General features: G+C 50.3%; 6 protein-coding genes across 6 annotated transcripts; 4 read left to right on the top strand and 2 right to left on the bottom strand.

Moving 5' to 3' along the window:
* The first annotated feature begins 415 nt into the window (after positions 1-415).
* BCR38DRAFT_516584 (uncharacterized protein) lies at positions 416-1,637 on the top strand. The gene is made up of 4 exons (XM_040865103.1): positions 416-686; positions 740-866; positions 928-1,009; positions 1,063-1,637. Exons 1-4 carry the CDS (start codon positions 649-651, stop codon positions 1,629-1,631), a joined length of 816 nt encoding a protein of 271 aa, XP_040714997.1. The 5' UTR covers positions 416-648; the 3' UTR covers positions 1,632-1,637.
* Positions 1,638-1,844: 207 nt separating this feature from the next.
* BCR38DRAFT_410275 (uncharacterized protein) lies at positions 1,845-3,368 on the bottom strand (the record flags this gene model as incomplete). The annotated part of the gene is made up of 2 exons (XM_040858445.1): positions 1,845-1,938; positions 2,047-3,368. The coding sequence occupies 2 exons, from the start codon at positions 3,366-3,368 to the stop codon at positions 1,845-1,847; spliced, it is 1,416 nt and encodes a 471-aa protein (XP_040714996.1).
* A 6,117-nt stretch (positions 3,369-9,485) lies between these two features.
* Positions 9,486-10,844, top strand: BCR38DRAFT_436577 (uncharacterized protein). Its single transcript, XM_040860465.1, has 2 exons — positions 9,486-9,961; positions 10,041-10,844. Exons 1-2 carry the CDS (start codon positions 9,638-9,640, stop codon positions 10,353-10,355), a joined length of 639 nt encoding a protein of 212 aa, XP_040714995.1. The 5' UTR covers positions 9,486-9,637; the 3' UTR covers positions 10,356-10,844.
* Positions 10,845-12,937, top strand: BCR38DRAFT_436576 (uncharacterized protein). The gene is made up of 2 exons (XM_040860464.1): positions 10,845-11,584; positions 11,646-12,937. Exons 1-2 carry the CDS (start codon positions 10,958-10,960, stop codon positions 12,639-12,641), a joined length of 1,623 nt encoding a protein of 540 aa, XP_040714994.1. The 5' UTR covers positions 10,845-10,957; the 3' UTR covers positions 12,642-12,937.
* Positions 12,938-13,342: 405 nt separating this feature from the next.
* On the top strand, positions 13,343-15,186 carry BCR38DRAFT_486080 (uncharacterized protein; the record flags this gene model as incomplete). The annotated part of the gene is made up of 3 exons (XM_040863986.1): positions 13,343-13,510; positions 13,627-14,744; positions 14,817-15,186. 3 exons carry the CDS (start codon positions 13,343-13,345, stop codon positions 15,184-15,186), a joined length of 1,656 nt encoding a protein of 551 aa, XP_040714993.1.
* A 5,472-nt stretch (positions 15,187-20,658) lies between these two features.
* BCR38DRAFT_524914 (uncharacterized protein) lies at positions 20,659-23,690 on the bottom strand (the record flags this gene model as incomplete). The annotated part of the gene is made up of 5 exons (XM_040865302.1): positions 20,659-21,184; positions 21,895-22,469; positions 22,529-23,239; positions 23,295-23,564; positions 23,622-23,690. 5 exons carry the CDS (start codon positions 23,688-23,690, stop codon positions 20,659-20,661), a joined length of 2,151 nt encoding a protein of 716 aa, XP_040714992.1.
* Positions 23,691-24,609: the final 919 nt, after the last annotated feature.

The raw sequence follows: 24,609 nt of genomic DNA, 5'->3' as shown, positions 1-24,609 counted from the left end.
TTCCACTGAAATGCGAGACTAATTTTGTGTTTGCTTTACAATGCCTGACGGCTGTTACTACCTCTCTGAACTATTTTTGCCCTTGACTTCAGCTAAGTTCAGGTAGGTAGACAGTGACCAGAAATTCCACCCTCGTCAGTCCCTGTCGCGCATTAGCGTCAAGACAGGGGGCTGGATTATGATAGTCAACAGGATGACAAGCTGCACATCACACGATAGAGGTAAGATAACCATTTATGCCGCAGTATTTCAGATTTGGTACGCCATGTGTTTTGTTTGTCCAGGTCACCTTGGCAATAGCATCGCTGACTCGGTAACCAGGCCACGGTATATCTTTCATATGGAAGGACTCTACGCGTTGTAATATAATTGCGCAATGACCAACGATATGTCCGATAATGATCCCAAGATTGCGCTCAACTATTTTGAAACTGGCCTCAAAAATGTGCCCGGAAGTCTGCAGAGGCAGAATCCAGTGGCGTCATATACATGCAGCAGGCCGTTCAGACTTTTCCGCAACCCCTCACGTACAAATGCTTTCAGACTCCCGAATGTTGTCTTTTCCCGTCTATAGCAGTGTCTCTTCCAAGTGCCCGCCGATAGTTAGTTTGAAGATCTACAAAGTCAAACTGGAGGCTGGAGTTCGAGATGGCGACTGCTGGGATGCACGCTGACTCCGACATGAGGTTAGTACTTTCAGTCAACTACGATTTCTTGGTCACATGCTCACGCAATACAGTCTCTTTCTTGACCGAAAGTTCTCCGATGCAACGGTCGAATGCGAGAGGATGACCTGGCAGGTGCATCGTGCGATCCTGTGTAGTCGTTCCAAGTGGTTTGACAAGGCCCTCGATGGGAACTTCAAAGTATGCACTGTAAACGTTCCTTTTTGGCCCAATATTGAATCAGCTGACCGTCTCCAACCAGGAAGCGAAGGATAAATATGTTGTAATCCAGGAGACACCGGTGGCCAAGGTTGAGTGGCTCTTGAAGTTCATCTACGGTGGAGGTTCGTCACCATGCACTGAGCTACATTAATGCATATTTGACTGATTGTTGCAGATTTGGCTGTGGAAAAATCAACAGGATTTGATTCAAACGTATTCGTGGCATTTTGCGAAGCCTACGAGCTTGGTGACTTCTACGATGTGCCTGCGCTCAGGAAAAGCGTGATCAAGAAGCTAAAGTCGGCTCTCAACTTACTTATAAAACCCATCCAGACGGAAGCACATCGTTATATTCCCCACGTGGCATTCAAAGTTACATTTCAGCATCACTATCAAGGGGTTTTGGAAGGCGTGAGTCGTGCTTACAAGTACGACGTGCCTACACTGGAACCACTACAACGGGAATTCGCTGGTTTTGTTCGGCGAACAGGCTATGCTGTCTTGCAGGACAAAAGGTTCCGTGATTACGTGGCCAGCAATCCTGTGTTTGCGAGGGACATATTGATGATCATATCTGCGGATATTGCATTTGGCGCTCATCCCATCCCTATTGAATTCCCTACTTGCGATAAGTGCAAGAGGGGCCTGTTCAGTTTGCAACATGGGGCTTATCTCTCCAGACTGGAAGGAAATTTTCAATGGAAATCTGCAACATGCTCTCGGTGTGAGGATGCACCAATCTGAATGCCCTACTTATGATAGTATCCCAAACACCGGCTTTATTCCAAGACTTACCACCGTCTTCAATACATAACAAGCCACAGATAATGGAATAGCGACGAAGTGAACTTCAACTATGAACGGTAGAATGATCGATAGAAATGGTTCCTTGGTTGTTTTGCCCTGTGGGGCTTCCGTCTCTCGTGTCCATTTATATTCTACTTGACTCGCAGCTGATTATAAGTGGCCCACACCTCCTTCTCGAATATGCTCTTCATACACACTCTTGGCCTCCTGCACAGTATCCCAAAGAGCTTGATCGCTCTCAATCCTATACTAACGTCAGCAATAGTCTTTTCATGATAGCTTTGGCCAAATTATGGTGAAGTGAGCGTCAGAAATAGTTCAAATGCTGCCGCTAAGAAGCTGCACTACTTACAAGTCTAGTATCTCCGCATTACACAACCCTAAAAGCATCCCCGTGATCTTTCCCGCCAAAGCAGGTCGCCTTCCCAGCATACACCACACTATGGGGTATAGCACCTCACCAAGCATCTGCTTTTGGTTCTTGGGATCTTCGCTAGCAGGCAGGATGGCTTCGAGGCATACTCTATAGGCCTTTGCGCGACTCATGCCGGTTCTTTGTCGCGCCCGCAATGCGTTACTGTGGAGTCCGCGTAGGAGACGGCGGCAGTGTTCGGGAAGAGGAGGCTCCTCTGTATTTTGAGGATCCAAATGAAGTGGATGAGCTCTTCCCAGTTTTCCAGGCGAAGACTCATCTTCTGACCGGCGAGGATTCGATGACGCAATACTAACGCCCCTTGGCCTCCCATTGGAAGAGTTGGGGTCCAACCCAGACAATGTGGGGGGCTCTTGGAGCAGTTGGGCGCTTCGCAGTTTCTCATTAAGAGGTTCTTCTTCCAACTGTTGACTACTCAGTGGCGTTGTAGCAGTGCTTGTCGGACGCGCTTGGGAAGATCTCAGGACCCAGTCATTGGATGGAGGTGGTGCGCGAAAAGCTATGTGGATCTCTGTCCCAGGTACATGCGTTGGTGCGGTTGGGCTCGAGGGATATCTGTAGTAAGTGGGGTTAGATCCGTCTTCGCTGCCCACGCCATCATTTCCGTCCTCGTCATCCTCATCATCATCATAGCTACCATGGTTACGATTATTCTCCCCTTCCATGAGGTCCTCTCCATCTTCAGAGTTGGCGCCGTCTTCAAAGTGTGCTTCTCCTCCAGCGCCTGTCTCATCCTCAGCACCATCTTCTTCAGAGCCTGCTTCTACCTCAGAGTCGGACTGGTATTGAGAATCAAACTCGACGCGAACGCGTCTAGAGCAAGGAAGTTTGAGCACACCGGAGCAAAGAACCTCCCCAGGGACTAAGAGTGCATCGTCTAGAGCGTGACCACATTTATGTCGAAGGCCGTGGCGGCACACTGGACAATCCCTATTCTGACCGCATTGCAGCCAACGACGAACACATTCCGCGTGGAATTTGTGGCCACAAGGTAGAGTGACTAGGTCTTCTACCTCGTACTCTCTGCAGATTGGACACCTCGCGCCTAGCTTCAATATCTTCTTTCCAAGCTCGGCAATGGTGTCGGTAGCCTCCATGACAGCTTGGGATATTTCTAGAACTTTTCTGTTGCGGTTGGTTGTAGTGTCGGCCTCATGCTTTCGGTTCCATTCGTAGAGAGCTCGAAGCCATAAGTCGACAGCCGAGACACAATCTGAAATGATATCTGCCGAGGTAGGCATGGTAGACCAGCGCGGGAGTAGTGTAACAAGAGGTCGCATGAGGGTCGTAAGGAAGTCGGTATTGAGGAATAGAACCTCAAAGGATCAAAGAAAACTTACTAAGAAGAGGCCCCATCAGATAAGATTTTGACTCAAGTAAACAGCTGGTTAGCAAGAAAACCTCGACATATCCATGGTAGAATCTGAGTCTGAAGCTTCTATTTTATAATTCCAAAGTCTGAACGTTAAAATTGAGCACGTCTTCGACTAGGGTCAAATATAGTTACACAAATACTCTTCATCGCATAAATGCTGGGACTAGAAGTAGCCTTAATCCTAGAAACAGCTTATACACCATCGCAAATATTATGCTCTGTTGGAACCTGCAAATGGGCTTGCGACATAATATCAAGATTTGCATTTCACGCGGGAAAACTTAATAATAGGTAAAAGACGTGGCCACGACTCCTCCACGGATAAGAACCCAATATAATATTATGGATATGATATGCCGAACTATTTTACTCGGTGACAACGCTGGATGTTGGGACTTCCAGTATATGTGCTCACATGCTCGACAGTCTCGCGATAATTAAAGCATAGGTTAAATTCAGACTGTCAATATCCCTGGAAAATCAACAAACCGGTCTTCGTTCACGGCCTCCTCTGCTTGTTTCTCGCCGAGAGTCAATTTAGGAAACTAAGACGAAAATAATCTATGGATTGTTCGACGGTACCGTCGAAATGGAATCTATGAATAACGATCCAGACGCCCTTACTGAGTTAGAGACATGATTGTTTGGTTCGTCGAAAGATAAGTTACTGACTAGGTAGACTTGTATAGGGCCCTCAGCGGAATCTCGACTTAAACCGGGTTGGTTTAGATCAGATGAATCTACAATTTAATTACTGGAATGACTATAAGGACCGAGCATGGCTATGAGGGGCAAGGAATATGACAAAGACAAGTGAACCTATCTCACCTTCCGAAAGCTATCAAAATCAACAGTAATCGGATTGCTTACTTCATCGAACGTAATAGTCGGCGTCGTCATATGGTTGTGGACGAGGCTGGGTGAGTTAATATGTCGAATGCTCTCCTAGATCCCACTGAGGCTTGTTCTGACGGTGGCGTCAACGAGAGGTCGTCCGCTGCCAAGAAATTCGGACTTGCTTAGATGGATGCTCACAGTTGACTTTATCGGCTAAGGTATATGTTTACCGCTTGTTGCAGAGACTAGATAGTCGTCCACAAGTTCTACGGACCTCGTAGCATGTGGACATATTTGGACGAGGGCGCCTTCTAATGGCTTTACACCTCTTAGACAAGACATAGGCATAGGGATTGGAGGGTTGTTGTAGCAGTCAACCTGGGTCGCCACCATCCGTGAAGGTCTTATTTCTGATTCTCTATTTTACCTCTCCAGTTTCTGCACGTCATATATCTTTGAGAACTTGGGTTGTTTTGCCGTTGATCTTTCCATTTGATAAATTACAGGAACTCGTCTTTGCGTGTGATTTCAGTGACGTGATGATATTGGAATCTGCCGTCGATTAGATGGAAAAGACTTTCATTTAACGTAGTCCACGGTCCAATTGCACACTTCGGCAGATTTTCGTACGCTATCACTTTGACCTGCGGTTTTTCACCACATAACTATGGTTGGTTCTTGGAATGAAAGTAATATGATTCTAGCATTATATGCGCTTCAATCTGATCCAAAATTAAGTGTACGTCGCGCTGGTCAGATCTATAACGTACCTTTTAGAACCCTTGCGTATCGACGCGACGGTAAAACCGCTCGAGCGATTACGCGATCGCCAACGCAAAAGTTGACTCCTTCCGAAGAAGAGGCAATCGTACGACATATAACCGACCTAGATTCGCGAGCATTTCCTCCCCGATTGAGTGGTGTTGAAGATATGGCCAACCGATTACTTCGAAGTCGCGACGCGGGACGCGTCGGCGTCAACTGGGCCTCGAGCTTCGTAAGACGACCACCAGACCTCCAGACGCGTTTAAATCGAAGGATCGACTATCAGAGAGTTCTCTGCGAAGACCCCGACGCGTATCGCGCGTGGTTTGACCTGGTATGGAATACAATTGCGAAATATGCGATCTAGGAGGAGGATATCTACAACTTCGACGAGACCGGTTTTGTGATGGGCCAAATCTCGTCCGAAATGGTCGTGACGACTTCTGATCAGCGTGGAAGGCCTAGAGTAGCCTAGCAAAGAAATCGGGAATGGGTTACAGTTATTCAAGGCGTTGGGTCGTCCGGTTATGCCCTCCCTCCGTACATCATTTTCGTCGGCAAAACCCACCTCTCGTCATGGTACGAAAACAGCCCATTACCGCCTGATTGGGTTATCGCAGTTACTAAAAATGGCTGGACTACGAACGAGAGAGGCGAAGATTGGATAAAACACTTCGATCATCACACCAAGTCTCGTACGAAAGGTACTCATCGCCTATTGATCCTCGACGGTCACGAAAGCCATCACTCGACCGATTTCGAGGTATATTGCAAAGCTAACAATATCGTCACGCTTTGTATGCCTCCTCATTCGTCGAATAAGCTCCAGCCTCTTGATGTTGGTTGTTTTCGCGGGTTAAAAAGAGCGTACGGAAAAGAAATCGAAGATCTCATGCGAGCACATATAAGTCATATCTCGAAAGAAGACTTTTTACCGGCGTTTTTAAACGCGTACAACGCAACTTTCACGGTTTCAAATATCCAAGGAGGTTTCCGAGGGGTAGGAATAGTTCCGTACGATGCAGATTATGTCATATCACAGCTCGATGTGAAATTACATACGCCAACATCTCCGGGTAGCTCGGCTGGTCTCCCCGTCCCTTGGGAATCAAAGACTCCGAACAACCCAGCCGAAGCCCAATCACAAACCGATTATGTGAAAAATAGGATTGTACGACATAAAAATAGCTCACCAACGTCAACTTTTACTGGAATAGATCAGATTGCGCGAGGTACAACGAAGGTTATGCATCGGCTTGCCCTTTTAGAAGGCGAGGCCGAATGACTTCGAAAGGCAAATGAGACCTTAAGTCGACGTCGCCGTGCGAAGAAAAAACAGCTACAGAGTGGAGGGTCACTTCGTATACAAGCTGGACAGGACCTACAGTCTCAACGAGAGGTTGATGGGCAGTTACATGACGAATTTCGTCAAATTGGTGGTCGTACGAGGCGGCGAATTGCGCGTGTACGGCGCTGTAGAATCTGCGGCGAGCCCGGACATAATGCGCGCACTTGTGGAAATGATGTAGAGACGTCTGAAGATAACGATTCTGAGTAGTTTCAATTGATGATAGGCGTTATGGTTGAATTAACTTATACATTGTCGTATAAGGTCTGCCAAAGTGTGCAATTGGACCGTAGACTACGTTAGATGGTATCATTTGTCTTGTGTGTGTGTTATGAAATAAGCTGTGTTGTAAACGGTGATTGATTGCCCCTTTGACTTCATATGTCTCGTTTTTGGTTTGCTGTAGCTGCCGACATACCCGGTGAAGCCCAACCGGAGTTAACTCTTGCCACCGGCTTCATTTGATTTGCCGGCTTCGAGCTATTTCATCTTCTTGCATCTCTGACTGCTGCTGGCCAACACTGGGTTGATTGGCATAACTTCATTGGCAGATACTAGAGACCTGGCAACTGTCTTGTCTAGGCTTTCTCCGGGCTTCTTCCAAGGATGCTTCCTTGAGATAATGACGCAGTCACTCGGGACAATGGTCATAATTAACGTTACTGAAGTACAAAGGCATGTAAAGAAGGAGGGAATAGCCACATGGCAGCGACCGTACCCCCCATGTTATAGACAACTCCGTCTACTAACAAAACAGGCTGATAGCCTACTTTTTATATAGCGATATCTCCTCTACCACAGCATCCTACTACAGTATTAATGGCTATGTGGCTTCATATTGGACTTACGGTTGAAATCCATGCTTACCCCCACTCTCAGACGGCAAACAGAGGAACAAACCAGATGAAGAACCAGTTCCTTTTCTGTTCCATAAATAAAGGCACACTGCGCAAGATGGTCTGCGGATCCAAAAGTTCCCCGGTCTCTATGAAGTATGAGTCCTATAAGGACTATAAGAAGGTCGGCCGAGGAAGAGGTAGTTTTTACTCTGTGCGTATCTCTCTTCTTCATACATTTTACGTATAGCACGAGCTAGTACACTCACACATTGCATCCAGTTTCTGGCTTTTATCAGTAATTCATTTATATGAGCACAGATGCACCTAGGTATCAAAAATGGTTTACCGGTGGCTGTCTTTTGCAGGGTATCTCAATAATGATAAAGGAGCCTACTGTTGGATTGTGGGCAAATGGTCTTGTATTGAAACTGTCATGATCTCTGGAGAGTCCTGAACGAAGTGGACGGCGGCCATAAGGGCCTTATAGACAGGAATGAACGATGCCTGTCCCACAGGCAGGAGTTGTGTGGTTCGATGGGTGGTGGTCATATTGGCCCATAACGTACGGTGCGTGGCCATATGTCCTTCCAAGACTGGCAGTCTTGATTTAGTAGTCTTGAAGGTCCAACACCTACGTACTGGGACGTATCAAGTAATTGGTAGCAATGCATCATGAATACAAACTCATTACCATTCAGCCCTATTCTACGTTTGGACAGAATTGGACATGAAATGATAAAATGATAGTTGGCGTTTAGATTGACGCAGCGGTCTATATCTTGTGATAATATTGCAATATAGGCACAACTATGTCCTAGATCTGGAACAGAGTACCGTCTACGTCTGATCATTCATTCTTCACTGATTAACTGAATGTCTACCCGAGGAAAAAGTCAACCCACAAACGCGCAATATTCCTATAACTGGAGCCGTAGCCACTGTAGAAGGCTGCCTGGCCTCTGAAAGCGCGGCATTCTATGTAAGTATTGATGTACACAAACATCAGGCGGATAATCTAGAGTTTGACAGTGGCAGGGACAGCAATTTGATATTCCCAACTGCCCTAGCCGGTATCCCAGTACCACACCTTCATGTTGTGCAATCCCGCTTACTATGATATAATGATAGTGTTTTGATGCGGTACCTTTTCTGGTATTGGAAACCTATGACAACCGATGCTCAGGATAAAAACTACAACGAATAACAGACATGAATAAGTTATCCTACGATTCGTTCCCATTACTACTGCGTAGTCTCTGTTCGCTTTCCTCGTGGCGAAATGAGATTTGGGAGAAGCTCAGCTGACAGTGCTACATCGTTCAACTATGCACACTTTCTTGAAGCACTGAGCTCTATGAGGCAAGGAGACTGGCGAACACGTATAATAATATTAGACTTTGAAGCAGACATAACATATCTCTCGGAATATAGTTACTGAACCAACATAATGAAAATGTCTTTCGTCTTCGATATTGTACAGCCGTCTTTCAACTCGAGAATGGCTTGTGCCTATTACGATAGTACACACACTATTGAGACAAGTTCAATACTCTAACACTTACTATACCTAGTAGCAATTTTCAAACGAATGAGTCGAACACTATCCCACAACTTCATCCCAACTTGGTGCTAGTTATGACTCGCTGTTTTCAGAAATGACTTGTGACACAGCCATTCTTGTACTTGGCAGGTCTCAGCTGAATTAGTGAGGCTCTATGGTCACAGTCCAGCGTCGCATCTTGTCCGAATCGAGGGATATATCCCAGAGCTGGAATAAACTCAACACTAACGGGCCTCTACGACAATATTGCAGCATACCAAAAGTAGAGATGACGATCCTTGGCAGCAGTACCTGTATGGATCATCCGTGTCTCTTTGAAATAATTGCCGTTGAGATAAAGATCACTACTCAAAGTTCCCATGTCGGAGCGATCCCAGGATGGTGAAGCTAAAATAAGACATCACATGGCCAAAATCCAAATTCAGTCAATGAAGAAGGGTTTCAGGCTTCAAATGGACGATTTTCGATGCCCCCAAAGGTTACACATGCGGTTGTATCGTTCGAGACGAGGTCCTGAATCATTCTCAAATGTGAAAAATGTATGCCAAGATCGGGTCTGATCTTTGCCTATAAGATCAGCACTAGTATTCCTCATATCTGCCTCGACATGTCCTACTTTTCTCTTCCAGCATAACTAACCCTTCGTTCTCAACACTCATTTACAGCAGTGCTGTCTTGTCTTCTTTCATTAGCTCTCACTGCTGGTCATTAGAAGCACACTTGTTAATACATTCACTCCAACATTACCAATTCACTTGCCTCAGTAATTAACTCAAAACATCAACATGAAGTTCTCACTAGTCCTCGCCACTTTCGCGGCCGTCGCCACCGCCGCACCGTTGATCAGGAACACCCAACTCAGCCGTCGTGCCCCCGTCTTCACCGCCAAGACTTACAACGAGCTGTCCATTAGCGACGGCACTGCTGGCAACGGCAAGGCCGAGGCCCTCGAGAAGCTGAGCGGCCTACCCACCAACCTCGCCACAGTCGATGAAGCCGACATCACGTTTTTGAACGCGGTCAACCAAATTTCCAATGACGCCGAGCGAGGCGCATATAACGTCAAAATCGCGGCTGCTACCCCCGGCGAGGAGGTGTTGGCTCTGCAGGTTCGTTTCCTCCCCTGCCTTCTTCTCCCTCACCCGCGAATTAAACAATTGATCCATTGCTAAAATGAACCCTGCATAGCGCGGCAAGATCAAGAACAAGATCTTCAAGCTCACCGCCACGGTCCTTCAGCTCGAGGCCCAGCAGGCGCAGGGCGAAAACGTGACGGCCAAGCTGACCGAGGAGACGACCAAGCTGAACAAGAACATCGCAGACGACGAGGCGAACGCAGGAAAGGCATCCACTGGGCTTCCGTTCGATGCTACTACTGCCAATCCCGAGGCGTCGAATGTGGCTAAGGATGAAATGCTGGCGGCCAAAGCGGGTGATGTTGTGAAAGCGTCAGAGAAATTGGCTGCGGCCGCGGCTGCGGGGAATGCCGCTGCCAGGAATTAGGATGCGGGTACCAAATCTGCTGACTCGAAGGAGCAATGAAAGATTAGAAGATGATGTCGCAGGTGACAACAATGTGGCAATGCCGGGGCTTATGAGAATCCTTAGATAGGGACATTCAAATGGCACTCTAACATTATGCTGCCAAACAACGCTCCCAATCAATATTGAGTTCAAGTGTCATGTGCCTAGTACTGGGTAGTCGTACCCTAATTGGCGAGACTCAGCTATCGGGGCGAAGTCCTTGTCAGATCCTTCACTGGGACACTGGTTGGCTTAGGAACGTGACGGTGGCCATCAATAAAAAGCACACGCGGTAGGAGACACTTCAGACGAATTGGCCCAGTGATACGTTGGAGTTGAAAACGGTCACATACACAAATCAGATGAGCGCTGGTGACCTGCCACGTGGAAGGTTGGGACGAGAAGTTGATGCGGGAAGGAGTCAACCCGAAAAGCTTTGTCTGTCCAATGAGCAGAGCGTTGGGTTCCCAAAATACTTGACCGCGCCTACGTCACACAGTCAAAAGTAGTTCACCGAAAAACCCCATGACGCGACAACGCGTTAGGATAGTTCATTTCATCCAGCCTTACTCGAGTATTTTATGACTCAAATTATGCCGGCAAACGACAAAGATAACGTCGAGGTCAAGCGCTCGCAGATCGCCGGCGCCGGGCGTGGCCTGTTTGCCAGCAAAGACTTCGCACCCGGCGATGTGGTCCTCTCCGTTGCACGGCCGCTGGTGGCCGAGTTAAATATTGACCGCACCGAAGACAGCTGCGCTTGGTGTTTCCAGCGCGGTGCCATTGACCCCGACGAGCGGAAGCAAGCAGCTGCGATGGGCTTACCAATTGGTTTCATTGAAGTGAAATCGTGCACCGGCTGTCGCAAGGTTTCCTATTGCTCCAAAACGTGCCAGAGCAAAGCCTGGAAGCGCGAGCACAAGTATGAGTGCAAGATTCTGGCTGTCCCCGGACGACCCGATCTACCGCCTGGTGTACGGGCAGTGGTCAAGCTGCTGGGGCGTTTGAAGGCGGACCCGAGTGATGAGCAATTGCTGGATATCTTGCAATTCAGACCGTTCGCGGGAGGTCTCGAGGCTCTCCGTCAGCAGGACCAGAAGACGTTTGATGACTTTGAGTTCCTTGCCTCTGCGTCGTGGAACTACGCCGGCCAACCTAAGTTCGATAACTTGGACTCGCGGACAGTTTCTCGAGCCTTTCTCTTCAATGTGCGTTCCAGTACCCGCGTCAATCAGCGCAAATTGAAGTCACGGCTGACGGTCGGGGTAGGTCCTCTGCAACAACCTGGGCCTCGGCTCGCCCCTTGATGATGCTGCCTTCGGCATCGGCTTTGATCCTCTGGTCTGCAGTGCAAACCACTCCTGCGAACCCAACGTCGTGGCGACCTTCAACCAGCCCTCGCATGTATTACGAGCCATCAAGCCGATCAAGCAAGGTGATGAGATTCTTATGAAGTACGCTGATGTGACAAATCCATTCACCGTTCGGCAAGCCGAGCTCAAGCAGAGCTACTACTTCACATGTCAATGCCCCAAGTGCAAGAAAGGCGCAGTGTTCGCGGAAGACTCCTTCGCGAAGTCGCCGGACGATTTATCGGCAGAGTACTGCAAGCAGGCCGATGCGCTTATCAAGCGCCACGAGTCGAGACTGGAACGGTTCATGGTGTCTACAGGTAACTCCGCAGCCCAGCGAAGAGCGGCCGCAATCCAGGCTGAGGCGTTCTCCGTATCCGAAAACAGCGAGGCCAGTCCGGACGAAATCAAGAACGCGCTCAGATTGTGCGTGAACTCGGGCATGTGGACCTGGACCCGACAGCCGGTGCCCCAGCTCTGCCGCCAACTCTTCGGCGCGTACCTCACGACGGGCGACCCGTACTGCGCGTTCAGGGTAGGTCTAAAGATGCACTTTGAGATCATGCCGCAGCTCGCGCCGCTCAAGTTCGACCCGGATCGCTTGATCAACGACTGGACCATGTCGACGGTGATCAACGTGCTCTGCGGGCCCATGAACGAGGAACTGTACCAGGAGATGGCGCAGAGCGGTATCGAACTGCGCGTTGTGTATCTGGGGTTGTTGCTTGGGGTACATGAGAACATGCCTAAGATGTATGGTTGGGATACGCCATTTGGGAGGGTGGTGGGGAACACGTACGAGCAGATTATGGCGGGGGTTGCGCTGCCGGAGGAGAGGATCAGGGAGAAGGTTGAGGGGGTTTGGCCGGCGCTGGAGACCTTGGCGCATAGTATTAATGTGGATAACTTGTAACACAAGTCATACTCATAGAATGCATGCGAGTAACGAGGCATAACTGGTGTAAGGCAGGCTCAGCTTCGGTCACATTTGGTGTAGCGATCCCTATCCCACCATTCGCGACTTTATTGGCAACACTTTTTGTGTATAACTTGCAGCGGGTGTAGTGTACGGAAAGTACACCGAACTCAACTACCTCCACGCGAGCATGGGTTGTGTCGGATGCTATGTACACCGACACAGTACGGAGTATTAGATAAGATACGGAAGCCTATGCGGCTAAGGCGTGAACATACTTTCGCAAATACGATCAACCTTGCAAAATCAAGCAGCAATCATACTATTGAGAAGCCAGAGTGTTCTGGAAGGACCAATCCTTCAATTTGAATATGAAAGACCACGTTGCGAATATATCATTCTACTATTTAAAATATTTCAAGGATCTGAAAGGTCTGAAAGGTCTGAAAGATATTCGTCGTGTTGCATCGATTTAAGGCTGCAGGGATGCCCCACATCCCGCCCGCTGATCCCAACTTCAGAGCCTGCTGTACTCCCGTTCAGCCGCAGCTAGCAGCAGCTTCCAACGTCCTAGTTCGCCAAACTCTGCCACAAGCCCAAACACAACGGCCACGAACTCTAGACCGATCGTAGAATTGGATGGACTCACCGTTGTTTTCAGACTTCAAAACGCGACCGACCGTCCAATGACGATCTCCATGGTTGGCGCGCCGCGCGGTCTGCGGGCTTTCGGCCTACCGCTCATCTTCATCGCCATCACGCTGTTGATTGTCGCTTCGCAGCGCGGCGTCGTAAATGGTCCCAATTACTTAAAGGGGATCCCGGATTTGATCAACAAGGGGAAACCGAAGGGCGACACGGCTGTGGTGCGTATTTTGCAACCAATTGGCTGGTCTGTTTGCTTGAACGGAGGCCGCTCGAATCTCCCTTGAATCTACCTATCCTCCTTGCCTTGGCAACAACTGACAGTCTCTCTACATAGGACCGCCGACCAACCAACACTCACCCACCCCCAAAATACAAGCCAACCCCAGCCTATCTCGCGCCCGCTGTAACCGACCCCTTCCCCCTCCTTGCCAGCTCAACAGCAACACCCCCACCGATCCCAGCCTACAACATCCCCTCGCCGGGTCTGCACCGCACGTACGGCATCTCCTATGTACCGCCTCTCTTCATCGGCTTCACCCGCCAATGGCCCATGCTCCTGCAATGCGTAACGGCCTACATCACGGCCGGCTGGCCCCCCGAGTCCATAATCGTGGTCGAGAACACCGGCGTGCAGGACTCCAACAAGAACGGCAAGCTCGGGCTGCAGAATCCGTTTTACCTCAACCACACCACGCTGCGGAAGCTGGGGGTTACGGTCGTGCAGACGCCTGTGCTGTTGACGTCTAGCCAGCTGCAAAATTTCTTTTTGGCTACGGCACATGGGCGGAGCTGGCCTTATTACTTTTATAGCCATCAGGATGTCATGGTGTTTAGTTTTGAGGACGGGGCTGATACGCTGAAACGCCCGGGCGATCAGGATTGGGTTTTCTATGATGCTGAGGACGAGGCGGCGGTTATGCGGCCGCCTGCTGCGGGGCAGATGGGTTACAGGACGATTTACGAGAATGCACTCCGAGAGATCAATCGAACGGTGGAGAGTAAGGAACGGTGGGGATTTAGGTGGTTTCAGGACGATCACCTCACGCTGGTGAACCGGGCAGCGCTGGATGCGGTGGGAGGGTGGGATAATATGATTCCGTTCGTTGGTAGTGACTGTGATATGAATGCGCGGTTGGCGATGGACGGGTGGACGACGAAGCATCGGAGAATTGGGATCGTGAATGATGTTTCAACGGTGCTGGAAGATTTGGGGGCTTTGTACCGCGATCCGAAGGTCAAGCCAAAGTTTGTGGATCCAAATCCGGTGCCGGAGACGCCGAAGGAAGGGGATAAGGTGTCGGAGGAAGTCGAGACCGAGGACGAGGGTACGAGGGATGGTAAATCGAAGGAAGGGATGGGGGAGGAGAAACCGAAGCAGGAAGTGGGAGATGCAGAAGTAAAGGATAAGGAAAAGCCCAAAGAAGATTCCAACGACAATGAAAAGAACACAACGTACGTCCCGAACCCTAACTGATCAACCCTCTCTCATGTATTCAAACTAACACCTCACCCCAACCTCAGCAGAAAACGCGAAGACAAGCAAGCAAAACAAGACCAAGACCAGATCGCAACCGTTGCCACAGATGTAGAATACTTCCGCGAACTCCTAAAAGTAGCCGACGACATGGGCACGTACAAGTACCGCAACTCGGGCCTCGCTCGTAACTCGTGGCAGGCCAGCCAACACGGCGGCCAGGGGGAACCGTATTATTACCCGGCCGACGGGTTCGCGGCTTCGTTTTGGATTCTTGCGGAAGCGGGGAAGGAGGTATATAGGCAGAAGTGGGGGTATGAGGGGTGTGATTTGATTGAGGGAACAGCGTTGTTATTGGGGGATATGTGGAGGGTGGAGGGGAATTGGGAGGGTTCAGGCATGAAGGGGGAAGGAAGATGAGTTGATTGTTGATTGGATAGACTGTTGTCTGCGGTAATAGTATGGTGGATGGGATGGATGGTGTATATTATGGTATTCGCGGTCCCGCTGACTCGGGATGACTTTGGCTGACGCCCGGGCCCCCGACACACATACGGGGATATCCACGTCGTCCCCCTAGTTAGGGGAACGTGGATATTCGTTTATCTCCTTCCACCATACATGGCGGCTGACGGCCCCGCTGGCGACCGCCTAGCTTATTGGCTACAGGCCCCCTGCCCCCTGAACCGCTAGGCCTCTACAAGGCCAAGTGCCGCTGACTGGCGCCCTAAGACCCCTCCGACCCCACCCCCCCCCCTCCCCTCTCCCCTGGCCGGCTGCGATACAGCGCTTCGTCCAGTGTTTAGAGCCGCTGGAACGATAGGCCTAATACTGCTAACCTGACCGAATACAAATACAGGGGCGGCACAAGACGATGTACGATGTAAGTTGCCCCGCGCTCTCCCCTTTCCCTCCTCTCCCCCCGGCGCCTCACCGCTCTCCTACCGGCTATCCGGCCTCGCTACTTATTTGTCTGTCTGTCTGTCTGTCTGTCTGTATATGGCGAGGACGAAGGAGACGGGGCGCGTTGCGCGTCTCGGAACCGATGCCGTTAATAGAGCTGAGTTACGGGCTAACACACAGAGGATCCTATCGCTTATCGACCAGTCCAGGCCGAAGAACACTGTTATAGCGTACAAGCCGAAGCAGAAGGAGTTCCAGGTATGTTGTTCGCTTACCTATCGGCCCCGTAGGTTGCCCGGTACGTAGCTAACGTCTTTATATATAGGAGTTCTGCCGGCGGAAGCAGTATGAGGATGCCGATACGGTTACGGAGGACAAGCTCCTCCTCTTTCTTGTTGAGGTCGTTACCGACCGGCCCCTGAGAGCCTGGAGCCGGAAGGCCGACCAGGGCGTCCCGCAGGAGGAGACGCGGCTCGGGTGGCGCTCCGTACGGAGCTATATTACAGCTATTACCGACCTCTATCGGACCCAGAGGACTTTAGGGATGAACACGCACCCCTCCCCGCGGGAAGACCACGTACGTGAGTACGTCCGGTCTCTCCAGCGGCGGGATGCGCAACGGGAGAAGGATCTATACGCGGATAAGGGCCGGGAGACCATCTTGGACGGCTATACCGAGGAGCAGTTCGAGCGGATCTGCTACGAGCTTTGGGCACATAGCAGCTCCTCGCCCGAATGTCACTTTCGGACACTCGTTGACCTCCTTCTCGGCCATTATATGCTTACTCGTGGCGGCGATCGGAGGGCGGCCGAAATCTCGGACCTGTTTACGTTTGAGCTGCAGGGCGAGGGCTCGACCCCTTGTATGCCGGTTATCCTAACTACCCGTGCGGGGAAGCAAAATCAGCATGGACGACTTGAGACCGCAGGGGCACTCCGCAATAGAAAACCGCTTATCTGTATGCTAGGTGGCCTTGCTTTTTACCTGCTGTACCGCTGGGATCTAACCGACGAGCCCTTCCCGGACCTGAGCCGGCGGTCGGCCTGGTACGATATCCGGCTGATCAAGGGAAGCGGGGCGGATCGTACAACAGCCTTCTCGTATAACGCGCAGCGGGACTGGGTTACTAAGGCCTTCCAGTACGCCGGGGTAACGTCACAGAAGAAAACGCATATCGGCCGCAGCGCTGGGGCTAAAACAGCTGAGTTGAAAGGCGTAAGCGAGGAACAGATACGACGAGCGGGCCGGTGGAACCAGGAGCAGATGGTCGGGTGTTATCTCAGCTCGTTACCCCGGAAGTTTATGCGTGTAATGGCCGGGCATCCGCCGCAGATGGGATGCTTCGAGGTCCGGCGGGCTACTATCACGCCCCCGGAGGCCCTGCTTAGGGAGATCTGGCCTGAGCTTGACAGCTGGAGGGATAGGTTCGGCCCTAGCCAGGACCAAGTTAGTGACCTAGCAGCTATGGGTCTAGTCGAATTACTCTTCCACCTCCGGAAGGTTATCCTACAGGACTCGGCCCTGCTACAGGAACAGTTCCCTAATAGCCCTATATGGGATCACCGGGTCTTTCAGCATAAGGCTTACGCGCTATTCGCCCGGCAGGTCCGAACTACAGCCCAGGAGGAGGAGCGCCCTAGCCAGCTAGCTCTCCTGACTCAGGCTATGCCGACGCTAGCTGACTACCTGAGGTCGATCGACGTACGCCACGAGGCAAGGATAGCTGAGCTTCAGCAGCAGACGGCGAAGCTTCAGCAGTCTCTCGATCAGCTCGTACACTCAGACCGTACCCAGTCTACGCAGCTCCAGAAACTCACGGCCGGCGGCCTTACCTTTCGCCTTGAGGCTACTCCAGTAACAGCACCTGTACCTTTACCTACAGAGGTAACAGTAGTAACAACAGTACCGACAACAGCATTAGCACCGGCCATAGCAGAGGGGCAGATACCAGTATTACGTAGTAATCCCTCTAACCGGTCGAACCTAGCACCTACCGGGCGACCTACTGAGCGTAGTTCCCTAAGTCCGCAGCCGTGTATCTGGGCAGGAAATCCAGCGCCCCCGAAGCACAGTATGTGCCGTACGACGCGTACAGTGGAGGGGCTATGGAGGGAGTGGACGATCGGGATCCATGGCCAGCCGTCGGTTACCGAGTTAGACAGGCGTTGGGGCAGCCGGTGGAGATCTGGCCGCCGGAGCGAGGTACAGTGGTACTCTTTACGGAGCGAGGTTATCGTTGAGATTAGGAGGCAAGCACAAGCAAGGCGATGTAGCGAGGAGTCGGCGATGTGGATACTTAATTTGCAACAGCAGCAGATAGGCTGTTCTATAGACCAGCTATGTAAACGGTTACGGGCCGGGAGGAAGGCTCGCCTAGTATAGTAGGACCTACCCTAGCGGCCGGCCTTAGCCTACCAATAATACGTATATATTACGGGTACGAAACGGGAATCGACGCCTTACCTAGCTTTGTATTATATCTTTTACCCCCCGGAGCATCTCTCCTACCTGCTAGTTTGGTATCCGGACGTCGCCGAGCGGCCGGCCGTTAGGCCGGCCATCCGATGTGGTGATATTTGGGATATTCTCACCTGCTGACTGCACGGACGGTGTTTCGCCCTAGTGTGGCGCTCAGCCGCTGAATCCGCCCGCCAAACACCCCTGAAACGCCACCGTGGATATCCTATTGATATTTAATGTTGGAGGATGGCTGAGGGTGTCTGTGTAAACCAGGGCAGGCGTTCTTGTAAACATGATTGGTGGTGGTTGGGATTGCATAATGTCTTCCTTGTGTATACTGAATGGGACTGGTATATATTGATCGATAGTCCTGAACAGGAGAACTAAGCTGTGGGCATGTGCTCTATAATTGCAAATGACGTGTCTCAAACACCCGGGGCTCCTCAGCCTCGAAAGTCCTCTAAGAAATATTGTTATGCAGTAGCACTGCCGACTCCTTGGAAGGTGTCAGTCTGCGTGTTCTTAACTGCACTAAATATTATTTTATTATTATTAAATACGCCGTAGGCTCGAAGCCCCCGGTACCTCTGCTAGTACTCCCGTATGTCAAACCGTGCCCTAATGGCTGGACTAAATACATACGCTGCGTCGTCGGTTCGCCCTATTGGCTACTGCGTTGCGTTCACTACCATACTACGTTGGTTCTCAACCTACCAACAAAGTCCCCCCTGAGAAGATCGATGCTATCTGGGCCTTGAAGCTGTCCGACCCGTCCCTAGCAGCCACCTTACAATAGTCCCACTAACTACTGATTCTCCTGTTGCCGCTGCGAGGTCTCTGCGAGAGTATAGTGGCCGTGGTGCGATAGCGGCCCGTAATCGTTCCCTCGGTCCTTCCAACAGCCCGCAAAAGAGGATTACGTGCTCTGCCGTCTCAGGGGCGTCCTATTTTTTCCGTCCTGATCTGGCACAGCGTAGACGCTTCCAGTCGGTTCAGGCCGAAATACTTCCCCCCTTTCGGTATCTGCATCGAAGGGCCCTCCGGTTCCTCAGCGATGGCGCGTCGCTGGCGATCGTGATGCTCTGCTCCGGTGAGCCATCTCTTCCTCCAGTGGCCGAGGAGGGCAGCCGGGACCTCCTTTTCCTCACTCATCCACTCGGAGCCCCGGACCTCCTTCTCCATAGTGTACCCTGCCGGTCGGAGTAGCTGCGACGCCTGCTTCCTCTTCGCCGGCCTATCCTGCCGGAGTATATGTGACGCTTTAGCGCTCGCGCTGCGAAGCAGATTTCTCTTCCCGCTAAGCCGTAGCTGTTCTTCAAAGTTAGCAGCCCGGGCACTAAGATAGAGGTCTAGTGGCGGGATTGCTGCTTCTGCTTCCAGGTGGCGAACCGGCGTCGCTTTGTGGGCGCCACAGACTACCCGGAGGCACTCGTTCTGTATCCCCATCAGGCTCTTAGCTGGCCCTGCCGGTTCCTCACTTATAGTATGCCACGCAGTCGCCCCGAAGGCCATCGCGCTACGGATAACCACCGTATATAACAGCGTGCACTAAATAATAATCCGAATTGATCACGTGAACTATAATTATTAATATTGTCCTACTTTGAGTGTTATTAACTTAAATAGGCGTGAACACTGCACTAGTTATGACCAAATAATAGCCGTTCCCAGATTTAATGGAAATTCTCTTCCGGTCATGTTTGAATGGCAACTATACTCCGCCCACTGGCCATACAATTTGGTGCGACTCAAGCTGTAGCAAGTGAGGCATTCCCATATCATAGCCGATCTACATCTGTCCATCTGACTCGATTGGACTAGTCACAGACCAAAATTTCATGCGGGTTATGTACTCTGGTACAGTTAGCCTGGGCTATTGAAAGCTAAATTCGAAGAAGGGAAAACATGTTTCTTTTAGATATGTTTGTGTCGTGTTAATTCACTAGTGCAACTTCGCAATGAAGGTTTATGCTGAATATATACACTTTTGAATATGGCCAAGATCGTTTAAGGTGGAATATGGAAGAGGAAAACATTCATCGGTGGGCTTTCTGGCTATTAAGAGCATAGTGTTAACATGTTAGCATTGGCGATTTTACCCCTATTTCTGAGGTTCTGGGAGATAGGAAGGTACGGCCAATTGCAAGGCCAAAGGCCTACAAAACCACGCCTCAAACTAAAAGTAACCATCAGAGAAGAGAAAAAAACATCTTTTTTGGCCTTCGTATAAATCTCTGGGTTTAGTTCTTTGGGGTTGCTCATTCTACATTTTGTTTCCTTTGCTTTCCTCCGAGTCACCTCTTCGAGAAACCTCTCTGCTTTAAAACTATAGTGCTCTATTTTCTGAATGTTCTTTCTTATATACACTTACTCTTCATCCTTAGTTTATCCCGAGTAGTTGTTTGGTTAAGTATAATTTGTAGCTCTACTTTCGATCTATCTAACCTGGGAGCCGACATCAAGTTCCAAGACTTCATATGTGCTTATGTCCCAGGACAGGATGTTCATATTTAAATCTTCATCCTAGACTAACTAGACATGTTTGGCACGCGGGTCTTCCGCCTATTCAGACACTTCTCCATCAGCGCCAGGGTTACATAAAAGACACCGCAAATAACCGTATTAACAGCAGTATCAATAAGCGTCTCAACGACCGGTACGTTCACGAAATACTGCGACACGCTCCAAAAGTGCCAGCTAAAATGGAAGAAGAAGTGAACAAGTACAGAGATAGGGAGCATAACCCCAAATTTGCCCTTTCCCCAGGAATCGAGCGTAAGTCCCAGCGCGACGGTAAAGGCACCCGCAGATGGGAATGTCAACAGAGCGATCCACAGGAATCCCTTGACAGTGTTGTCGCCAATCCAGAACTGGATTAAGGTTAGTTTGCCGAGTGGCATAGTTCTGTTGAAATGCCAGCCGAGGAGGAGGCCGCAGGCTTCGATGATATAGGCGATGATGACGAGAGATATGGCGATGAGGCAAGGGCTTCTCCATGTCTTTGTGTCGTTGTAGTTGCGGGTTAGGAAGGTAGGGAGCGTGGAGGTACCGGCGCTGAAGGGATATGAGTCGTTGGGGACTGAGGATTGGGCTGAGGAGCTTGGGTTGAGAATGGGTTGGTAGTCTTTGTGTCAGAGAACAGAATGCCATAGGCACCAGTGGGTGTCAGGACACTGAACGCAGGACACCGGCGGGCCGCCGGAGGGGTGTTTCGGACAAAAGACTCCCGAGTCATGATTACAATCTATGTGAAGCTTTGGGATGACGAGAGTCAAGATCCTTGGCATCGCCGACCCTGCTGTTATGCCGGGTCCAAGCGGCGGCCTAGCTATCTATATAAGGACCATCTCGAAGTAGGATAGGGAAGGAGTTGTCAGAGCCACAAGTGTCATCCGAGGCGGGCCGGCTTCCACCAGGTAGGAAGCCGTTTGTGGCGGCTAGAGAGCCGCTTGTGGCGAATGAGAGCCGTTGAAGCCGTTTGCAACGGATAGGGAATCGCTTGGTTGCAGATAAGGAGCCGCTGTCCAAGATATTGGCCGAAGTCGGAGGAACACAGACATACGGAAGCAAACATCCAGAATCCGAGAGAGAACCTCGGCTGGCTATAAGTAAGGAGTCGAGACGAAGGAAGATAGAGAGGGCAGAGATCAATGCATCACCGTGGGCACCCCTACCTGAGACCGCCAGTGACCACCCGGTATTACATAGGAGGGACGCCCGTTACTCCCCATCACTCTGTACTATTGCCTTCGGCCTAGCCGTACCCTGACACTTTGGAGTCTGATTCACGCAGTAGACCTCGCTCTGGGTCCATGATTAACGAGCCGGGGGTGGTGGGTGTTGTCAGAGCGGGAGATATTTCACTCGAGGTACCAGCTTGCATGTGATGGTAGTCTCTGGGATCGTATTGATGCACAAGAATACGCTCCGGAACCATGGTGATCGAACCTGGAGTCATAGGTGTTGTGAGAGCAGAGGTTCCAAGCATGTCAGTGTTATGTGTCATGGTGAAGGTTCGGAGTCCTATTCCCAGCTCATCAGCAGCAGTTGTCTCAGTCGATCCATGGCATTCTTGGTACGGTATTGCTGTTGCGATATGGCGTCTGAATTTCCCACGAAATTGGTACCAACACGCCTTAATATTACGCAAAAGCATTTTCAAGGCAAAACTAGCTGCTGGTGAGATTAATGGATCCACGAGTAGAAGGACAGGAATTATTTGGCCGAAGGTCCATTCGTTTTCCTCGTGAAAGATATCGGGTACCTCATAAAACAACACGTTTCGTGCTTTTACGAGCTTGATCGTGCCCCAGAGCATGGCGATGACAAGCCAGGCAACCTAAGATTTTCTTGTCAACTTGAAACCCAAGAACTACGGGTGATTTTCATCATTCTCACCATGGCTAGCATTGAATTAAGTAGATCTACGACTAAACGTAGAAAAATAAATAGCGAAAGAAGGGGCCGGATGATGAGAACATCCCATAAATCATGCTTTGACAGGCCACGCGGCCTCGCCCTCGGGTCCCATGTTTCGTCAAACAACGGGTATATGTGAGCAAAGCCGGCCAGACACTTCTGAAGCAATTTGCTGATTCGCAGTCGCAGGTGCGAGTTCAGGCACTTGGATGGATGTCTGAATAATTTCGCTGTCGTCGTCAGGGTACCAAGAACAAGGAGTACCATGGAAATAATCATAGATTGCCAAGTTCCCGAGCCCAGGAAACCGTTCGCAGTAATTGTATTCCAGTGTTGGTAAACGGTCGATTTCGGGTGGTAATAACACACAGCCGTAGAAGCCATGTAGTTCTTTCGGGTCTTGAGGCCCGTCTCCAGCCACCCGAAGTACCCGGTAGGTACGATCGCAAAGATGAGCATAATAATAAAGCCGATTGTTACCAACAACCGGAAGACCCATTTCTTCCTGCGGTTATATGGACGATTTCGCAAGGCAATAAACCCGGACAGCAGGGTGATAGAAGAGAACCAAGACAGAAATACGACCATCTGCCAATGATAGGCTGAAAGGCCATGACGTAATGATATATAGCCAGCGATGAGTATACTACTGCCGGTGATTAACTGGGTGTCGCAAATGCCGCTAATGGACTGATGCGGTTGAAGTTAGCAATATATGTTTCAACCCAAAACAGTACGAACTCACTTCATTGACGGCGTCTTCGAAATTGGACAACGTTTTCTTCGAAAATTGGAGCCTTTTCCAGGTGGTGCGGAGTGAGCCCAGGAACATACTGTCAACTGGGTTCGGTTTCCACCAACTCGGTGTGTTGCCCTCGTGTTCTGTCTCTTTATCGCGGGGAGAATCGATGCTCTTAGTATTGAAGGGATACTTGCTGGGATCGAAAACGAGCAAGTAATATACCCCGACGTGAAGGAGTACAAGGTAGCTGGTTCCCACGAAACCGATGATTACCTTCGCATCCAGATTAGCGCTTGGTTATTTTAAGTTGCTCGCTCAAAGTGCACTTACGCCTATACCCGATATGTCCCCATAGGCTTCTAATTCCGGGGAAGTTGCATTTGAGCAGTCGGGTGACATTTCCCCCGGTTAAAAAATCTAAGCTGAGGGAAATTGCGTTTTCTACAGTAGGGTGTGCAGAAGTGTAGGATCATTCGAAAAGTGGACGAGAGAGAAAACTACCAGCCTCGAAGGCGAGTGGGGGACTAGGTTTCATAAGCAGTGAGCCTTCAACAGCTGGGACGTGAAACGGCTGGGTTGTTAGTTGCTTTTTGCACTTCTGGCCCGCAAGATTTCGGTATCTAGAATCCCTTCTCAGTACGGACTATTGCATTATGGCGAAGTAAACGAAAGCCGTACTGATGATCCTAGATTCAAGGCTGGGGCTGAGAGAAAATGACTCTTTGAGGTTACACAACATGGCAATGCCACACTTTCAAGATGCTATATGGCCGCCTGGAGAGAGAGCCTCGCGCTAGACGGTGGGGTACTGCACGATGCTGAGTAACTGCCCACATAGCGCACTCCGTTGACTGTAGATTTCTATGATGCACGACAGGGAGGCGACCAGAACCACCGAGCCAAACCTCTATCCTATGCGCGAGGTTTGGAAAGTACAATACTGGAACGGAAGTGGTTCATAGTTGGGGAAGAACACCTTGAATACTCACATCACTTGCACATGGGCTAAGTAGTTGATGAAGGCGACAGTGGGTTCTTTGAAGGTGGAGAAGGGGTAGGTGCGGTCGTTTTTGACGTAGCTGTGGATAGTCTACCAAGCAAATTTAGCGCTGGGGACGGACATAGAGGCTTCGTGTAGGCGCATAGTTTTCTCGAGGGCGGTACACTTCTCGTTTGGGACTAGAGGGCTACATCCTCGATTTTCTTTTTTCGGCGGCTTGGGAGAGAGTTCGCGAGGGTTTGGGCTTGGACTTGTTCCGGCTGCTTTTACCGGGAGCCATGCATCACGGTGTTGGCGCTAGGTGAAGCCACAGCTTAT

Source organism: Pseudomassariella vexata (genome assembly GCF_002105095.1).
Source record: "Pseudomassariella vexata strain CBS 129021 chromosome Unknown BCR38scaffold_8, whole genome shotgun sequence".
Lineage (NCBI taxonomy): Eukaryota > Fungi > Ascomycota > Sordariomycetes > Amphisphaeriales > Pseudomassariaceae > Pseudomassariella > Pseudomassariella vexata.
The sequence above is the reverse complement of the archived record's forward strand: the minus strand, read 5'-3'. Positions and strand labels throughout refer to the sequence as shown.